Source organism: Coregonus clupeaformis, chromosome 29 (assembly GCF_020615455.1).
Source record: "Coregonus clupeaformis isolate EN_2021a chromosome 29, ASM2061545v1, whole genome shotgun sequence".
Lineage (NCBI taxonomy): Eukaryota > Metazoa > Chordata > Actinopteri > Salmoniformes > Salmonidae > Coregonus > Coregonus clupeaformis.
In genome coordinates this window covers 23,474,030-23,494,215 of record NC_059220.1, presented here as the reverse complement: position 1 = coordinate 23,494,215, position 20,186 = coordinate 23,474,030, and the positions used below count along the sequence as shown (strand labels likewise).

The 20,186-nt window shown below is 45.0% G+C and overlaps 1 protein-coding gene across 3 annotated transcripts in view; it reads left to right on the top strand.

Moving 5' to 3' along the window:
- LOC121544881 (60 kDa lysophospholipase) overlaps positions 1 to 20,186 on the top strand; it is a 129,353-nt gene that overhangs the window by 65,766 nt on the left and 43,401 nt on the right. The window contains exon 1 of one of the 3 annotated variants that reach the window (XM_041855103.1): positions 3,889 to 3,956. The exons of the other annotated variants lie outside the window; for them this stretch is intronic. Within the exon in view, the coding sequence (XP_041711037.1) occupies positions 3,908 to 3,956 (49 nt within the window). The 5' untranslated portion in view covers positions 3,889 to 3,907. Of the gene's footprint in view, positions 1 to 3,888; positions 3,957 to 20,186 lie in introns of those variants that run through there. 3 annotated transcript variants of the gene reach the window in all.

Sequence of the window (20,186 nt, the reverse complement as noted above, 5' to 3'; positions counted from 1 at the left end):
ACGCAATTCAACAGCCGTGCTTCCTGATCGCCTGTGCTGTAGCACCAATTCGAACTGCTCTCGGACTCACATTGCTGTTCACTGGACCTTATGATCACTCAGCTGCACAGCTGATGCCTGCTGGACTGTTCCTTTACACGGTACCCTGTCCTGTTTTATCTGTTTAGCCTCAGCCCAAACTTTCATCGCCATTACCAGTTGTCTTAGCTCTCTCGAATAACACCTGTGATTGCTTTATGCCTCTCTCCCATGTCAATATGCCTTGCCTATTGCTGTTTTAGTTAGTTTTATTATACAATTTCACTGTAGAGCCCCAAGTCCCTCTCAAACTGCCTCAAATAGCTCCTTTGTTCCACCCCCCATACACGCAGAGATCGGCTCAATCGGTGCCTCCAGTGATGCTATCTCTTGTTACCCAACGCTTAGGTTTACCTCCACTGTACTCATATCCTTCCATATCCTTGTCTGTACATAATGCCCTGAATCTATTCTACAACGCCCGGAAATATGCACCTTTTATTCTCTGTACCCAACGCACTAGAAGACCAGTTCTTAAAGCCTCTATCCTTATTCTAGTCCTCCTCTGTTCCTCTGGTGATGTAGAGGTTAACCCAGGCCCTGCAGCCCCCAGTATCACTCCTACTCCCCAGGCGCTATCATTTGTTGACATCTGTAACCGTAAAAGCCTTGGCTTTTTGCATGTTAACATCAGAAGCCTCCTTCCTAAATTTGAGTTATTCACTGGGTTAGCACACTCCGCCAACCCTGATGTTCTAGCAGTGTCTGAATCCTGGCTTAGGAAGGCCACCAAAAATTCAGAAATGTCCATCCCCAACTACAACATTTTCCATCTAGATATAACTGCTAAAGGGGGTGGAGTTGCAATCTACTGTAGAGATAGCCTGCAGAGCTCTATCATACTATCCAGGTCTGTGCCCAAACAGTTTGAGGTCCTACTTCTAAAAATCCACCTTTCCAGAAATAAATATCTCACTGTTGCCACTTGCTACAGATCCCCCTCAGCCCCCAGCTGTGCCCTGGATACCATATGTGAATTGATTGCCCCCCATCTATCCTCAGAGTTCGTACTGCTTGGTGACCTAAATTGGGATATGCTTAACACCCCGGCCATCCTACAATCCAAACTAGATGCCTTCAATCTCACACAAATTATCAAGGAACCTACCAGGTAAAACCCTAAATCTGTAAACATGGGCACCCTCATAGATATCATCCTGACTAACTTACCCTCTAAATACACCTCCGCTGTCTTCAACCAGGATCTCAGCGATCACTGCCTTATTGCCTGCGTCCGTAACGGGTCCGCGGTTAAACAACCACCCCTCATCACTGTCAAACGCTCCCTAAAACACTTTAGCGAGCAGGCTTTCCTAATTGACCTGGCCCAGGTATCCTGGATGGATATCGATCTCATTCCGTCAGTAGAGGATGCCTGGTTGTTCTTTAAAAGTGCTTTCCTCTCAATCTTAACTAAGCATGCCCCATTCAAAAAATAAATTAAAGAACAGATATAGCCCCTGGTTCTCCTCAGACTTGACTGCCCTTGACCAGCACAAAAACATTCTGTGGCGTACTGCATTAGCATCGAATAGCCCCCGCGATATGCAACTTTTCAGGGAAGTTAGGAACCAATATACACAAGCAGTTAGGAAAGCAAAGGCTAGCTTTTTCAAACAGAAATTTGCATCCTATAGCACTAACTCTAAAACGTTTTCGGACACTGTAAAGTCCAGCTGCCCACTGCACTGAGGCTAGGAAACACTATCACCACCGATAAATCTACAATAATCAAGAATTTCAACAAGCATTTTGCTACGGCTGGCCATGCTTTCCACCTGGCTACCACTACCCTGGCCACCAGCTCTGCACCCTCCGCTGCAACTTGCCCATGCCCCCCCCCACCCCACTTCTCCTTCACACAAATTCAGACAGCTGATGTTCTGAAAGAGCTGCAAAAACTGGACAATCTGGACCCTTTCTTTCTAAAATTAGCAGCCGAAATTGTCGCAACCTCTATTACTAGCATGTTCAACCTCTCTTTCGTAACGTCTGAGATCCCCAGAGATTGGAAAGCTGCCGCGGTCATCCCCCTCTTCAAAGGGGGTGACACTCTAGATCCAAACTGTTACAGACATATATCCATCCAGCCCTGCCTTTCAAAAGTATTTGAAAGCCAAGTTAACAAACAGATCACCGACCATTTCGAATCCCACCGTACCTTCTCCGCTATGCAATCCGGTTTCCGAGCTGGTCATGGGTGCACCTTAGCCACGCTCAAGGTCCTAAACGATATTATAACCGCGATCGATAATAGACAGTACTGTGCAGCCGTCTTCATCGACCTGACCAAGGCTTTCGACTCTGTCAACCACCGCATTCTTATTGGCAGACTAAATAGCCTTGGTTTCTCAAATGACTGCCTCGCCTGGTTCACCAACTACTTCTCAGATAGAGTTCAATGTGTCAAATCGGAGGGCCTGTTGTCTGGACCTCTGGCAGTCTCTATGGGGGTGCCACAGGGTTCAATTCTCGGGCCGACTCTTTTCTTTGTGTATATCAATGATGTCGCTCTTGCTGCTGGTGACTCTCAGATCCACCTCTACGCAGACGACACCATTTTGTATACATCTGGCCCTTCATTGGACACTGTGTTAACAAACCTCCAAACGAGCTTCAATGCCATACAACACTCCTGCCATAGCCTCCAACTGCTCTTAAACACTAGTAAAACTAAATGCATGCTCTTCAATCGAACGCTGCTGGCACCCGCCCACCAGACTAGAATCACTACTCTCGGCGGGTCTGACCTAGAGTATGTGGACAACTACAAATACCTAGGTGTCTGGTTAGACTGTAAACTATCCTTCAAGACTCACATTAAGCATCTCCAATCCAAAGTTAAATCTAGAATCGGCTTCCTATTTCGCAACAAAGCCTCCTTCACTCATGCTGCCAAACATGCCCTCGTTAAACTGACTATCCTACCGATCCTTGACATCGGCGATGTCATTTACAAAATAGCCTCCAACACTCTACTCAGCAAATTGGATGTAGTCTATCACAGTGCCATCCGTTTTGTCACCAAAGCCCCATATACTACCCACCATTGTGACCTGTACGCTCTTGTTGGCTGGTCCTCACTACATATTCGTCGCCAAACCCACTGGCTCCAGGTCATCTATAAATCACTGCTAGGCAAATCCCCGCCTTATCTTAGCTCATTGGTCACCATAGCAACACCCACCCGTAGTATGCGCTCCAGCAGGTATATCTCACTGGTCATCCCCAAAGCCAACACCTCCTTTGGCTGCCATTCCTTCCAGTTCTCTGCTGCCAATGACTGGAACGAACTGCAAAAATCTCTGAAGCTGGAGACCCTTATCTCCCTCACTAACTTTAAGCATCAGTTGTCAGAGCACCTTACCAATCACTGCACCTGTACACAGCCCATCTGAAATTAGCCCACCCAACTACCTTATCCCCATATTGTTATTTATTTTGCTCATTTGAACCCCAGTATCTCTATTTGCACGTCATCTCTTGTACATCTATCACTCCAGTGTTAATACTAAATTGTAATTATTTTGCACTATGGCCTATTTATTGCCTTACCTCCATAACTTGCTACATTTGCACACACTGTATATATATTTTCTGTTGTATTTTTGACTTTATGTTTTGTTTACCCTGTGTTGTTGTTTTTTATCTCACTGCTTTGCTTTATCTTGGCCAGGTCGCAGTTGTAAATGAGAACTTGTTCTCAACTGGTTTACCTGGTTAAATAAAGGTGAAAAATATATATACTTAAAAAATGGCACAGCCAGGCCGACAGAGCAGTAACAGTGTTAAGTCTCTGGATGTGAGCCCCTGTGCTGAAGCGCTTGTCATGGTCATTAACACTGGAGGGACTATCGGGATGATGTACCATAATAACGGTAAAAAGTTTGGACAGGGATTTTTACATTGTATTTGTTGTTGCCCAGACAAAGTACATTTAGCTGAGGTGACAGTCGATGAATGACAGTGGTAAAATTGGTTTCAGTTTCGATATTCGTCAAACATTCGGACCTTCATACTAAAATAGCTCGCAAACGATTTGAGCTACATACTTAAGGTTCTTTATGAAGGAAAAAATGTGTAAAACATTGCACATGTCTTATATCCCGATTCCCGACCAGAGTTTCATCATCACATGGCAACGGTGTAGGCAGCCTGGCATCCCGTAAATGTAACAAGTTAGGGACCATCAACAAAGTGCATGATCACAATATTCAAATGTTAATAGTTATTACCCCAGATGATTTAGCAGACTAATTTCAACTGTCCATTATTCCTTACATAGAGGATGCACTCTTATAAAAATATATAATGATAAAAAATCACTTAAAATGCAATAGCTCCTTGATCACACCCTTTGGTTTCCCCATAAACCTTAGAAATGTTAAAATTTCAATAGCTCTTCAAACATGTGATTTAGTAACCTCATTTCAACTGTCGATTATTCCTCATATAGAGAGGCATGTTGCACACCCTTTAGTTCTCATGAAATGATTCCTAATTTGTAAATATATTTATAAAAAAATCACTTAAAATTCAGTAGCTCCTTGACCATGTGATCTAGACACACAATGTTCAAAGCGTAGGGACACACATTTGCACACCCTTTCGTTTTCCCATAAAGCGCTTACACAATTTTATATGAATATTTTAAACTTTAAAATGGCAGTAGCTCTTCAACCACGTGACTTAGCAACCTCATTTCAACTGTCCATTATTTTTTTATTAGTATTTCAATAGCGCTTTGATCACATGACCTAGGCACCTTACACAAACGTTGTATTGTTTACAGGTTATGGACGGAGACACATTGCACATCCTTTGGTTTTCCAATAAAGCACATTAGAGCCCCAACTCTCTGACTCCCTCAGTTTCACACAACAATACGACTTTCTGCTCTGAAAAGTTGGACCACCAGGTTTTGGGCATTCTGAATAGTATTGTGTTGAACAGTTTGTCAGATTGTCACCTCTTACCTGGACTACTGCATAGCTCATTCCTAAAGCCTCCGTGTCAACCCTCTTCAATATGTTCAGAATTCTGTTGCTTCAGTGCTCACCCTGAAGGGTACACAATTTTCAATATGTTTGCAGGCATTCTGATGGGCTAGCAGGAGGAGGGCAAAATAAAGTGTTCTCCCTCCTCTGGGTCCTTCTCTGATGTTATGGTACAAATTAAGGCTGCGGACCGTTGGAAAACTTTACATGCAGGCTGTATGCTGTACTTCTCACCATTGTGCACATTGTCTGAATGCTGTTAAACCTTTAAAAGACCATCGTTGTTCGCTCTATCCTTGGATCCTTTATTTCACACCACTGGATCTGCACCAAAACCTGGGAAAACATCACATCCACACTTCCCTGCTCACCTACAAATCTCTCCATGTCCTGGCTCTTTCTTTTACCTCTCTGACATGCTGCACACCTAAATCCCCTGTCAATCACTCTACTCATCTGATTCCGGCTTCCTTATCACCCCCAACACCAGACTCCTGGCCACTGAAGACCTTGTCTTCCGTGCCTTCAGCTCAGCTGCACTCCTCTGAAACTCCTGGAACATCCATCACTACATTTGCATATTTAAAACCAGACTCACAAACCATCTCTTCAGACACCTATGTTACCCTCCATTCAGCCCCAAGTCTCCCATTTCTTGTTAGATGTTTTGACTAGAACCCCAAAATTGTATCATATTACTCCAGTGCTAGCCTCTGGCTTCCTGTTAATGCTAGGGCTGATTTCAAGGTTTTACTGTTAACCTACAAAGCATTGCATGAACTTGCTGCTACTTATCTCTCTGATTTGGTTCTGCCGTACATAACTACATGTACGCTACAGTCTTGACGCAGGCCTCCTTATCATCCCTATAATTTCTAATCAAACAGCTGGAGACAGGGCTTTCTCCTATAGACCTCCTCTTTTATGGGATGGTCTGCCGATCCATGTGAGAGAATCAGACTCGAGCTCAACCTTTTTAAGTCTTTACTGAAGATTCATCTCTTCAGTAGGTCCTATGATTGAGTGTCTGGCTCAGGGGTGCGAAGGTGTACGGCAAGGTACTGGCGAGAGGAACCACACTTGCTGTCTCTGGCTTCCCAGCTCCCCTCTCTTACTGGGATTCCCTGCCTCTGACCCTATTATAGAGGCCGAATCACTGGCTTGTTCGCGCTCTCCCATGCCGTCCCTATGAGAGCGCATCACGTCATCCCAGGCTTTGTTCGCTGCCCTCGACTCCCTTGGGTGGGTTGAGTCACTGGCGTGATATTCCTGTCTGATTTTGCGCCCCCCAAGTGCTAGTGTGGTGGGTGAGATCTTCCTGGGCTATACTCTGCCTTGTCTCATGGCAGTTAGTTAGTGGTCTGTTGATTTCCCTTGAGTGGTCTAGGGGCTGTGTTTTGGCAAAGTGGGTGGCTTGTATCCTGCCTGATATGCCCTGTCTGGGAGTATTTTTGGACGGGGCTACAGTCTAAGGGGGTAGCTGGTTCCACCATTGGGGTGCCAGCAGAGAGAAGAGCATAGACTGGGCTGAGCGAGAGCTGCCCTCCTGTAGGGGTGGGAGGGCAAAGAGAACAGAGGTGGCAGAATGGAGTCCTCGGGTTGAGGTGTAGGGTTTGAGCAAAGCCTGAATGTAGGAGGGACAATGCCTCTTGCTGCTCTGTAGACAGGTACAATGGTCTTGTAGTGGATGTGAGCTTCGACTGGAAGCCAGTGGTGTGTGCGTAGGAGCGGGGTGACATGGGAGAACTTGGGAAGGTTGAACACCAGGCGGGCTGCGGAATTCTGTATATAAATTGCAAGGTTTTTGATGGCGCAAGTGGGGAGCCCAGCCAACAGCGAGTTGCATTAGTCCATAAGGGAGATGTCAAGTGCCTGGATTAGGACCTGCGTCGCTTCCTGTGTGAGGTAGGGTCGTACTCGATGGATGTTGTAGCGCATGAACCTGCAGAGCGAGTCACTGCTTTGATGTATGCAGAGAATGACAGGGTGTTTTCCAGGGTCACACCAAGGTTCTTTTCACTCTGGGAGAAAAAACTCAGTGGAGTTCTCAACAATGATGGAAAGGTCTTGAAACTGGCAGACCTTACCCGGGAGGAAGAGCAGCTCCGTCTGTGTCTGCACCACATACTCTCACGACTGGTGTCCCCCAGGTCTCAGTTCTAGGCCCTCTTCTCTCTATACACCAAGTCACTCAGCTCTGTTGAGCTTGAGGTGGTGGGCTGACATCCAAGCTGAGATATCTGCCAGGCACTCAGGGATTTGTGTCGCCACCTGGGTGTCTGAAGGGGGGAAGGAGAAAGGTAGTTGTGTCATCGGCATAGCAATGATGGGAGAGACCATGTGAGAATATGACAGAGCTGAGTGACTAGGTGTATAGGGTGAATAGGAGATGGCCTATATCCGAGCCCTGGGGGACACCAGTAGTGAAAGTACGTGGTTCAGACACAGACCCTCTCCACATCACCTGGTAGGAGCAGCCTGCAAGGTTAGGATGCAATCCAAGAGTGTTCAGAGCCTGAGACACTCAGCCCTGAGAGGGTGGAGAGGAGGAACTGATGGTTCACGGTGTTGAAGGCAGTGGATAGATCTAGGAGGATGAGAACAGAGGAGAGAGTCAGCTTTGGCAGTGTGGAGATTCTCCGTGACACAGAGGTGAGCAGTCTCGGTTAAGTGACCCGTCTTGAAGCCTGACTGGTAAGGGTCAAGAAGATCGTTCTGAAAGAGATAGTGAGAGAGTTGGTCAGAGACACCACGCTCAAGTGTAATGGAAAGAAGGGATTCCGGTCTGTAGTTTTTTACGTCATATTAGTCGAGTGTTGGTTTCTTGATGAGGGGAGTGACTCTGGCCATTTTGAAGTCAGAGGGGATGCAGTTAGTGGCCAGGGATTAGTTGGGGGAAGTTAGGAATGGGAGAAGGTCTCCAGAGATGGTCTGGAGAAGGGAGGAGGGGATGGGGTCAAGCAGGCATGTTGTCGGGCGGCTGGACCTCACGAGTCACACGATTTCATCTGGAGAGAGAGAGTGGAGAAAGAGGTCAAAGCGTAAGGTAGTTCTGTGTTCTCCACTATCCCTTACACAATCCTGGCGCCGACGAAGATGGCGGCCTCGCGACTAGCTCTTAGCTCATAAAGTGTTTTGTATCATTACATACAGCCGGGAAAAACAATTGGATATCAGAGCGGTGGTAACTCACCAGCATTACGACCAGGAATACGACTTTCCCGAAGCAGATCCTTTGTTTGCTCTCCCCAGGGCAATTGAACTGATTCCAGCGGCTGACCCAAAACATCACCGGCGGAGGAGAGGCACTCGGAGTGGCCTGCTGGTTCGACTTAGGAGGCGCGCACACCACCCACCACTTCCAAGTATACTACTCGCTAATGTCTCTGGTTAACAAGGTCGACGAGCTCCGGGCAAGGATTTCTTTCCAGAGAGACATCAAGGCCTGTAACATACTTTGTTTCACTGAAACATGGCTCTCTGGGGATATTCTGTCGAAATTTGTCCAGCCAGATGGGTTCTCAGTTCATCGTGCAGACAGGAATAAATATCTCTCCGGGAAGCAGAAGGGCGGAGGTGTGTGTTTCATGATTAACGACTCATGGTGTAATTGTAGTAACATACAGAACTCAAGCCCTTTTGTTCACCCGAACTACAGACCGTATTATCTCCCAAGTATAATTTTATTCGGTTATAGTCACGACCGTGTTTATCCCCCCTCAAGCCGATACCACGACGACCCTCAAAGAACTTCACTGGACTTTATGCAAACTGGAAACCACATATCCTGAGGCTGCATTAAATATAGCCGAGATTTTAACAAAGCAAATTGGAGGACTAGGCTGCCGAAGTTCTATCAACATATTGACTGATGTACTCGCGCTGCTAAGATCCTCGAACAACAAATAATAACAAAGATAGCTAATAATGTAAGCATACTGTGTCCATAATAAGTATATAGGTTGTATGTTGGGAGCTTTTGGGAAAGAGCACAGTTAGAAAGATATGACATTTAGAAGCAAACCGGATGGACATCATGAAAATGATCGGAGAGGTTGAGAGTAGAAGAAGTTCAGGAGCAAAAAATAATAATAAAATATATATATATATATATATATATATATATATATATATATATATATATATATATATATACAATTATTGTAAAATTAACTCTGTCCATAAAAATAAAAAAAATACTCGACCATTGCTTTTCAAACTTCCGCGATGGTTATAAGGCCCTCCCCTGCCCTCCTTTCGGCAAATCTGACCACGACTTCATTTTGCTCCTCCCTTCCTATAGGCAGAAACTCAAACAGGAAGTACCCGTGCTAAGGACTACTCAACGTTGGTCTGACCAATCGGAATCCACGCTTCAAGATTGTTTTTATCACGCGGACTGGGATATGTTCCGGGTAGCTTGCGAAAATATTTTAGACGAATACACTGAAACGGTGACTGAGTTTATCAGGAAGTGTATAGGTGATGTTGTGCCCACTGTGACTATTAAATCCTACCCTAACCAGAAACCGTGGATAGATGGCAGCAGTAGCACAAAACTGAAAGCGCGAACCACCGCATTTAACCATGGCAAGGTGACTGGGAATATGGCAGAATACAAACAGTGTAGCTACTCACTCCGCAAGGCAATTAAAATGGCAAAACATCAGTATAAAGATGAAGTGGAGTCGCAATTTAATGGCTCAGACACGAGACGTATGTGGCAGGGTCTACAGACAATCACAGACTACAAAAGGAAAACCTGCCACGTCGCCGACACCGACGTCTCGCTTCCAGACAAGCTAAACACCTCAATCGCCCGCTTTGAGGATAACACAGTGCGACCGACGAGGCCCACTACCAAGGACTGTGGCCTCTCCTTCTCCGTGGCCGACGTGAGTAAGACATTTAAGCATGTTAACCCCCACAAGGCTGCCGGCCCAGACGGCATCCCTAGCCGGGTCCTCAGAGCATGCGCAGACCAGCTGGCTGGTGTGTTTACGGACATATTCAATCTCTCCCTTTCCCAGTCTGCTGTTCCCACATGCTTCAAGATGGCCACCATTGTACCTGTACCCAAGAAAGCAAAGGTAACTGAACTAAATGACTATCGCCCCATAGCACTCACCTCTGTCATCATGAAGTACTTTGAGAGACTAGTCAAGTATCATATCACCTCTACCTTACCTGTCACCCTAGACCCACTTCAATTTGCTTACCGCCCCAATAGATTCACAGACGATGCAATCACCATCACACTGCACACTTCCCTATCCCATCTGGACAAGAGGAATACCTATGTAAGAATGTTGTTCATTGACTATAGCTCAGCATTCAACACCATAATACCCTCCAAGCTCATCATTAAGCTTGAGGCCCTGGGTCTGAACCCCGCCCTGTGCAACTGGGTCCTGGACTTCCTGACGGGCTGCCCACAGGTGGTGAAGGTAGGAGACAATATCTCCACTTCGCTGATCCTCAACACTGGGGCCCCACATGGGTTCGTGCTCAGCCCCCTCCTGTAGTCCCTGTTCACCCATGACTGCGTGGCCAAGCACGCCTCCAACTCAATCATCAAGATTGCAGATGACACAACAGTAGTAGTCTTGATTACCGACAATGACAAGACCGCCTACAGGTAGGAGGTGAGGGCTCTGGGAGTGTGGTGCTAGGATAATAACCTCTCACTCAACGTCGACAAAACAAAGGAGATGATCGTGGACTTCAGGAAACAGCAGAGGACGCACCCCCCTATCCACTTCGACAGGACTGCAGTGGAGAAGGTGGAAAGCTTCAAGTTCCTTGGCGTACACATCACTGACAAACTGAAATGGTCCACCCACGCAGACAGTGTGGTGAAGAAGGCACAACAGAGCCTCTTCAACCTCAGGAGGCTGAAGAAATTTGGCTTGGCACCTAAAACCCTCACAAACTTTTACAGATGCACAATTGAGAGAATCCTGTCGGGCTGTATCACCGCCTGGTACTGCAACTGGACCGCCTGCAACCGCAGGGCTCTCCAGAGGGTGGTGCGGTCTGCCGAACGCATTACCGGGGGCAAACGACCCGCCCTCCAAGACACCTACAGCACCCGATGTCACAGGAAGGCCAAAAAGATCATCAAGGACATCAACCACCCGAGCCACTGCCTGTTCACCCCGCTATCATCCAGAAGGCGAGGTCAGTACAGGTGCATCAAAGCTGGGACCGAGAGAATGAAAAACAGCTTCTATCTCAAGGCCATCAGACTGTTAAATAGCCATCACTAGCACATTAGAGGCTGCTGCTGCCTATTGAAATCACTGGCCACTTTAAGAAATGGCAAGTTTAGCATAGTTGTTTGCATGCGTTGCTGTTGTAGACGAATTAACCGTGTCACGTGTCTATTCGGCGTTCGCTTCAACAAGTAAAGCCTGTCAGAATCCGTAGCGTTCGGGTAGCCATCTAAGGTCTGCTAGGAACGTCTCAGTGTCGTTTGGCTTACCTGAAACGGGGTCAAAGGTGTGGAAGTTTTTGACGAGTTTGTCAAGGCATTCCGTGCCAAGTGCGCGGAGAGGGTTGGCTTCATCCTGTGGGGAATTATGGGCCTAAAGGCAAAGAGGAGAAACCAAGCTTAGGCTTTGTTTGCGAGGAGGCGCCATATTATTCTGTGCCGAATGGCCAAGAGGAGAAGACTGAGGGACACCTGAGAGAGGCAACGTCTGAAACCTTCTGTTGTCTTCACTCCTTTGTGTACCGAGCTCCGGTTGAGAGCTTGGTTGCTTGACTGTACTGGAATTCCTCCAGATGGTACCTAATGGTGGTATTCTGCTGCATAGCAGAGTCCACTTGAGCGCTTAAAGTACTTATTTTAGACACGTGAGTGTCGCACTTGCTCCGTTCGGCCTCATACTTATCTGTCATGGTTTGCAGGTAGAGGTCTTGAGTACGGAGCGAGAAATTCAGTGATGAGATTTCCTCCGCTTGTTTAGAAATCATTTTGTCCCTCTTCAACACCTGGGTTCTCTCATCATTCATTTGGTCAGTGACTTCAATGAGTTCCGCTGATTTGTCATCCAACTTGATCATTGTGTTCATTAACTGATCGTCTTTGGCCTGCAGCATTTGGACTAGAACATTATTGCTTTGAGTAACGTTCATCAAAACTGCATGCATGTTATCAAGTTGCGCACCCCTGTTTGTTGATAACTCGTTAGATTGATTTAGTTTGGTGTAGACTTTGTCGTATTTATTTTTGGTTAAATTGAGTTGTTCCTGTAGAAGACGATTTTGTTGTAGAGTTTGTGCTCGTTCGTCGTCATACGTTTTTTTCATTACTTTTAATTGTTCAGTTTTCAAACGCAGTTACATGGTTAGCAATATTTTTCCCTTTTCTGCTTTTGTCATTAGTGTCCCGATTCTCTTCACCTGTCCCTTCATGTCAACCGGTTCTTGCTCGTGCTTCTGCTGTGCACTGCGGTACAGGACCGATGTCAAGCTCTGCTGGCCATAGATCAGGGCTAAACTGGAGAGAACCTTTGCAAGGCCTGCGCCTTTTTTCCCGCTAATGGCATAGTTAGGGTTTATATCGCTGCAGTGGTCAGCGATCAATCCTTTTATGGGTGAGGGTTCACTAATTAGTGGGGGAATGGGGACCACCCCCTCTGATAGCTTGCACATTATTCTTTTTTTCAACATTATTTTTTTCAACATTTGGGTTTTGAGTCGTTGGAAGCTGCAAAAACGATTTATCTATTTATAGACGTTAATGCACCATCAATACTGGATCAGTAATGTGGGAGTTGGACGTGAATTAATTTGCAAAAGCAAATGTAATTGATTTATCAATGTTAATGATTAATCATACCTGTATAGGCTATCTGGGAATTAAACTAATTAACCTGAAATCATCGCTGTATCTAGGTTAATGTGGAAAAGTTTAAAATGTCTCATTGGTTGGAACAATTTAATGGTCCTTATCCAAATGATCACCCTGAAAAAGGTGTGTTTGGCAATTTAACTTCCTTGTTAAATTGAAAGAGACAATGATATCCAATCAGTTGAGATTGGCTGGATATCATAAGTGTAAACAATAGTTCAATTGTTATTAGACGTTGGCCCTCACATTGGATTATTATTATTTTATTTTTAATTTTTTTATACTGCTGATTCTTCACCACTTATCCCAGAAAGCTGAAATCAACGGGAGTCCCGAGGAGGCGGAACTTCCGTTTCCCAAGGCACAGGGTGTTGCCCTGTGAACAAATAAAAGAAATGGCTGCTCTCCCTTTGTTAGCTTAGCATCTGTATGCAAAGCTAGCCCTACTTGTACAGGAATCTCTCTTCCCAGCACAATAGAGGCCCCTTTAACATGGAAACAGGGGTTTACTAATGACATCTCATGTTCACCCTTAATCTGTGTTATTTTTCGCGATGTTTACTTGAACGCGTGGAAACATGAAGAAATACACCTTGATCTACTTACGCTACTGAAACGTGAGAGATGGAGAGATAATTACTCGCTTCGGTCAAGCTAATATATCTACTCAAATTTCTATAATCGGCCGGCCCATATGTCCTCGCTCTAGAAATTAATAATGACAGAGTCTACTCGCTCCTGACACGCGAGAGACAGAAATAATACTACGTTTTGGCCAACGAGTCTATTTCTCCGAATACCTACATTGGCCGGCCAATATGTCCTGGCTCGTAGCATTTAGTAATTCACCCTACACGCTGACTTCGTCAGATAAACAACACCAGAGGCAACCTCTAGTATCTTGTTCAAATGGAAACACACACACCTCAACAACAAATCCTGCCTACGGCTCTACTGGTGTATAACGTAACCTGGGTGTATAATGTTATGTGCTGCACAATTCATATAGACTGAATTCAACAGTAAGGTCTCATTCTATCTTAGATTCCTCGCACGGGGGCTCCAATATGTTAGATTCCTCGCACGGGGGGACCAATATGTCGTGACGTGACTTACATTAATGTGATGACTGTTATTTATCGAATCAGCTAACTATATTTAATTGTCACTCGATTAAATTAATCATGCAACAATTAACTCATTAGGAATTTGGGGCACTATGGAAGAAGTTGTTTAACGAGTTACCATCTCCCGAATTAAAATCTTAGAAGATATATATATACAGTGGGGAAAAAAAGTATTTAGTCAGCCACCAATTGTGCAAGTTCTCCCACTTAAAAAGATGGGAGAGGCCTGTAATTTTAATCATAGGTACACGCCAACTATGACAGACAAAATGAGGAAAAGAAATCCAGAAAATCACATTGTAGGATTTTTTATGAATTTATTTGCAAATTATGGTGGAAAATAAGTATTTGGTCACCTACAAACAAGCAAGATTTCTGGCTCTCACAGACCTGTAACTTCTTCTTTAAGAGGCTCCTCTGTCCTCCACTCGTTACCTGTATTAATGGCACCTGTTTGAACTTGTTATCAGTATAAAAGACACCTGTCCACAACCTCAAACAGTCACATTCCAAACTACACTATGGCCAAGACCAAAGAGCTGTCAAAGGACACCAGAAACAAAATTGTAGACCTGCACCAGGCTGGGAAGACTGAATCTGCAATAGGTAAGCAGCTTGGTTTGAAGAAATCAACTGTGGGAGCAATTATTAGGAAATGGAAGACATACAAGACCACTGATAATCTCCCTCGATCTGGGGCTCCACGCAAGATCTCACCCTGTGGGGGTCAAAATGATCACAAGAACAGTGAGCAAAAATCCCAGAACCACACGGGGGGACCTAGTGAATGACCTGCAGAGAGCTGGGACCAAAGTAACAAAGCCTACCATCAGTAACACACTACGCCGCCAGGGACTAAAATCCTGCAGTGCCAGACGTGTCCCCCTGCTTAAGCCAGTATATGTCCAGGCCCGTCTGAAGTTTGCTTGAGTGCATTTGGATGATCCAGAAGAGGATTGGGAGAATGTCATATGGTCAGATGAAACTAAAATAGAACTTTTTGGTAAAAACTCAACTCGTCGTGTTTGGAGGACAAAGAATGCTGAGTTGCATCAAAAGAACACCATACCTACTGTGAAGCATGGGGGTGGAAACATCATGCTTTGGGGCTGTTTTTCTGCAAAGGGACCAGGACGACTGATCCGTGTAAAGGAAAGAATGAATGGGGCCATGTATCGTGAGATTTTGAGTGAAAACCAGCAAGGGCATTGAAGATGAAACGTAGCTGGGTCTTTCAGCATGACAATGATCCCAAACACACCGCCCGGGCAACGAAGGAGTGGCTTCGTAGAAGCATTTCAAGGTCCTGGAGTGGCCTAGCCAGTCTCCAGATCTCAACCCCATAGAAAATCTTTGGAGGGAGTTGAAAGTCCGTGTTGCCCAGCGACAGCCCCAAAACATCACTGCTCTAGAGGAAATCTGCATGGAGGAATGGGCCAAAATACCAGCAACAGTGTGTGAAAACCTTGTGAAGACTTACAGAAAACGTTTGACCTGTGTCATTGCCAACAAAGGGTGTATAACAAAGTATTGAGAAACTTTTGTTATTGACCAAATACTTATTTTCCACCATAATTTGCAAATAAATTCATTAAAAATCCTACAATGTGATTTTCTGGATTTTCTTTTCTCATTTTGTCTGTCATAGTTGACGTGTACCTATGATGAAAATTACAGGCCTCTCTCATCTTTTTAAGGGGGAGAACTTGCACAATTGGTGGCTGACTAAATACTTTTTTTCCCCACTGTATATATATATATATATACAGTGGGGAGAACAAGTATTTCATACACTGCCAATTTTGCAGGTTTTCCTACTTACAAAGCATGTAGAGGTCTGTAATTTTTTGTCATAGGTACATTTCAACTGTGAGAGACGGAATCTAAAACAAAAATCCAGAAAATCACATTATATGATTTTTAAGTAATTAATTTGCGTTTCATTGCATGACATAAGTATTTGATCACCTCCCAACCAGTAAGAATTCCGGCTCTCACAGACCTGTTAGTTTTTCTTTAAGAAGCCCTCCTGTTCTCCACTCATTACCTGTATTAACTGCACCTGTTTGAACTCGTTACCTGTATAAAAGACACCTGTCCACACACTCAATCAAACAGACTCCAACCTCTCCACAATGGCCAAGACCAGAGAGCTGTGTAAGGACATCAGGGATAAAATTGTAGACCTGCACAAGGCTGGGATGGGCTACAGGACAATAGACAAGCAGCTTGGTGAGAAGCCAACAACTGTTGGCGCAATTATTAGAAAATGGAAGAAGTTCAAGATGACGGTCAATCACCCTCGGTCTGGGGCTCCATGCAAGATCTCACCTCGTGGGGCATCAATGATCATGAGGAAGGTGAGGGATCAGCCCAGAACTACACGGCAGGACCTGGTCAATGACCTGAAGAGAGCTGGGACCACAGTCTCAAAGAAAACCATTAGTAACACACTATGCCGTCATGGATTAAAATCCTGCAGCGCACGCAAGGTCCCCCCTGCTCAAGCCAGCGCATGTCCAGGCCCGTCTGAAGTTTGCCAATGACCATCTGGATGATCCAGAGTAGGAATGGGAGAAGGTCATGTGGTCTGATGAGACAAAAATAGAGCTTTTGGTCTAAACTCCACTCGCCGTGTTTGGAGGAAGAAGAAGGATGAGTACAACCCCAAGAACACCATCCCAACTGTGAAGCATGGAGGTGGAAACATCATTCTTTGGGGATGCTTTTCTGCAAAGGGGACAGGACGACTGCACCGTATTGAGGGGAGGATGGATGGGGCCATGTATCGCGAGATCTTGGCCAACAACCTCCTTCCCTCAGTAAGAGCATTGAAGATGGGTCGTGGCTGGGTCTTCCAGCATGACAACGACCCGAAACACACAGCCAGGGCAACTAAGGAGTGGCTCCGTAAGAAGCATCTCAAGGTCCAGGAGTGGCCTAGCCAGTCTCCAGACCTGAACCCAATAGAAAATCTTTGGAGCGAGCTGAAAGTCGGTATTGCCCAGCGACAGCCCCGAAACCTGAAGGATCTGGAGAAGGTCTGTATGGAGGAGTGGGCCAAAATCCCTGCTGCAGTGTGTGCAAACCTGGTCAAGACCTAGAGGAAACGTATGATCTCTGTAATTGCAAACAAAGGTTTCTGTACCAAATATTAAGTTCTGCTTTTCTGATGTATCAAATCCTTATGTCATGCAATAAAATGCAAATTAATTACTTAAAAATCATACAATGTGATTTTCTAGATTTTTGTTTTAGATTCCGTCTCTCACAGTTGAAGTGTACCTATGATAAAAATTACAGACCTCTACATGCTTTGTAAGTAGGAAAACCTGCAAAATCGGCAGTGTATCAAATACTTGTTCTCCCCACTGTAGGTGTTCCTTTTGCCCAGGTGTGAAAGGGCAGTGTGGAGCGCAATATAGATTGCATCATCTGTGGATCTGCTGGGGCGGTATGCAAATTAGAGTGGGTCTAGTGTTTCTGGGATAATGGTGTTGATGTGAGCCATGACCAGCCTTTCAAAGCACTTCATGGCTGCAGATGTGAGTGCTACGGGTCGGTAGTCATTTAGGCACGTTACCTTAGTGTTCTTGGGCACAGGGACTATGGTGGTCTGCTTGAAACATGTTGGTATTACAGACTCAGACAGGGAGAGGTTGAAAATGTCAGTGAAGACACTTGCCAGTTGGTCAGCAAATGCTCGGAGTACATGTCCTGGTAATCCATCTGGCCCTGCGGCCTTATGAATGTTGACCTGTTTAAAGTTCTTACTCATGTGGCTACGGAGAGCGTGATCACACAGTCGTCCGGAACAGCTGATGCTCTCATGCATGTTTCAGTGTTACTTGCCTCGAAGCGAGCATAGAAGTAATTGAGCTCGTCTGGTAGGCTTGTGTCACTGGGCAGCTCGAGGCTGTGCTCCCCTTTGTTGTCTATCATAGTTTGCAAGCCCTGCCACATCCGACGAGCGTCGGAGCCGGCGTAGTACGATTCAATCTTAGTCCTGTATTGACGCTTTGCCTGTTTGATGGTTCGTCGGAGGGCATAGTGGGCTTTCTTATAAGCGTGCGGGTTAGAGTCCCGCTCCTTGAAAGCAGCAGCTCTACCCTTTAGCTCAGTGCGGATGTTGCCTGTAATCCATGGCTTCTGGTTGGGGTATGTACGTACAGTCACTGTGGGGACGACGTCATCGATATTGATGAAGCCAGTGACTGATGTGGTGTACTCCTCAATGCCATCGGAAAAATCCCGGAACATATTCCAGTCTGTGCTAGCCAACAGTCCTGTAGTTTAGCATCTGCTTAATCTGACCACTTTTTTATTGACCGAGTCACTGGTGCTTCCTGCTTTAGTTTTTGCTTGTAAGCAGGAATCAGGAGAATAGAATTATGGTCAGATTTGCCAAATGGAGGGCGAGGGAGAGCTTTGTACGCATCTCTGTGTGTGGAGTAAAGGTGGTCTAGAGTTTTTTTCCCCTCTGGTTGCACATTTAACATGCTGGTAGAAATGAGGTAAAACGGATTTAAGTTTCCCTGCAATAAAGTCCCCGGCCACTAGGAGTGCCGCCTCTGGATGAGCGTTTTCCTGTTTGCTTATGGCCGTATACAGTTCATTGAGTGCAGTCTTAGTGCCAGCATCGGTTTGTGGTGGTAAGTAGACAGCTACGAAGAATATAGATGAAAACTCTCTTGGTAGATAGTGTGGTCTACAACTTATCATGAGATAGAGATAGAGATGAGAGATCAGAGAAGGTACAATTTCTTTAATTCTGTGCATTTTAGTAGTGTAAAAATATTGTTAGGTTTTAAGTTCTGGTAGAAATCCAGTCAGACACCAAAAGAAGCTCAGACTAGATTTATTCACCACACTGGGCGTTGCAGCTGCAATAGCACCCATACAATTCACACAAGCATATATTTATACAAGCATATACAAGGAGGTGAAAAGGAGTCACCTCCTTGTATTTGTAGAATTAACAATGATTCTCTGTTGCTGGGCAAAAACTGAGTCAGTTCATCCTATTGGTGTCATTGTGGCCAGCCTGAGTCCGGAACCTTCATGCTCCTCTGTGCCTTTCACAGGACTTCTTATCAGTCAGGAGAGGCCTTGAGTTATTGGGGTTAAACATTACTGCAGTCCACTAAATAATTACACTTCTCATACACAAAGACCTTAAACCTAACACTACTTTCAATATCTTAGAATATATAAAAAACTTTATATTCATACTAAGAGTATATAATAATATCAAACAGTAAAGATATAAGACAGTGTTATAGAACAGTAATTTATGATCTATCAGCTCTAACCCCAGACACATGGCTCTTATTCAACCCTTTGTACTTTCCCTCTTCCCAAATACAATGCACATAGATCATTCCATCTAACCCATAGTACGATAATTACTACTGCTAGGCTAATTATACAATTATAAATAGATTAAAATGGGCTCAAGGTCAGTCTCCAACAATATCATGATGTTTTGGTCATTCAAATACTATTTTTAAGCTAATTGACTGCATCCAAATTGACCATTTTAATTTAGAGGATTCATATAATATTCAATAAATATAGTACCTAACGTCCGATTTGGACCGAACCTTGGACATGTTGGGCATGAGGAATCCAAAGAAATGGTCAAAAGCCATCCACAGACCCCCCACACCCCACACCCCATACCAATCCCACTCCAACAAGTGTACACTGAATGGCGCTGGAGGAGATGGCTGCCGTTTTACGGGCTCCTAACCAATTGTGCTATTGTGTGTGTTTTTTCACATTATTTGTAACTGATTTTGTACATAATGTTTCTGCCACCGTCTCTTATAACCGAAAAGAGCTTCTGGATATCAGGACAGCGATTACTCACCTCGTACTGGACGAAGATTTTTTCTTTAACGAGTCGGACGCAAAGGATTTTCTTCAGACACCCGACAAGGCCCAAATCCCCGTAATTCGCATGAGAACGAGACGGAGATATCAGGGACGCAGGTCGGGGTGCCTTGTAAGGATCCGACGGCGAGTGCGTAATCTGCCTCTACCATCAGTCCTATTAGCCAAGGTACAATCATTGGAAAACAAAATAGATGAACTAAGCTCATGGATATCCTACCAACGGGACAT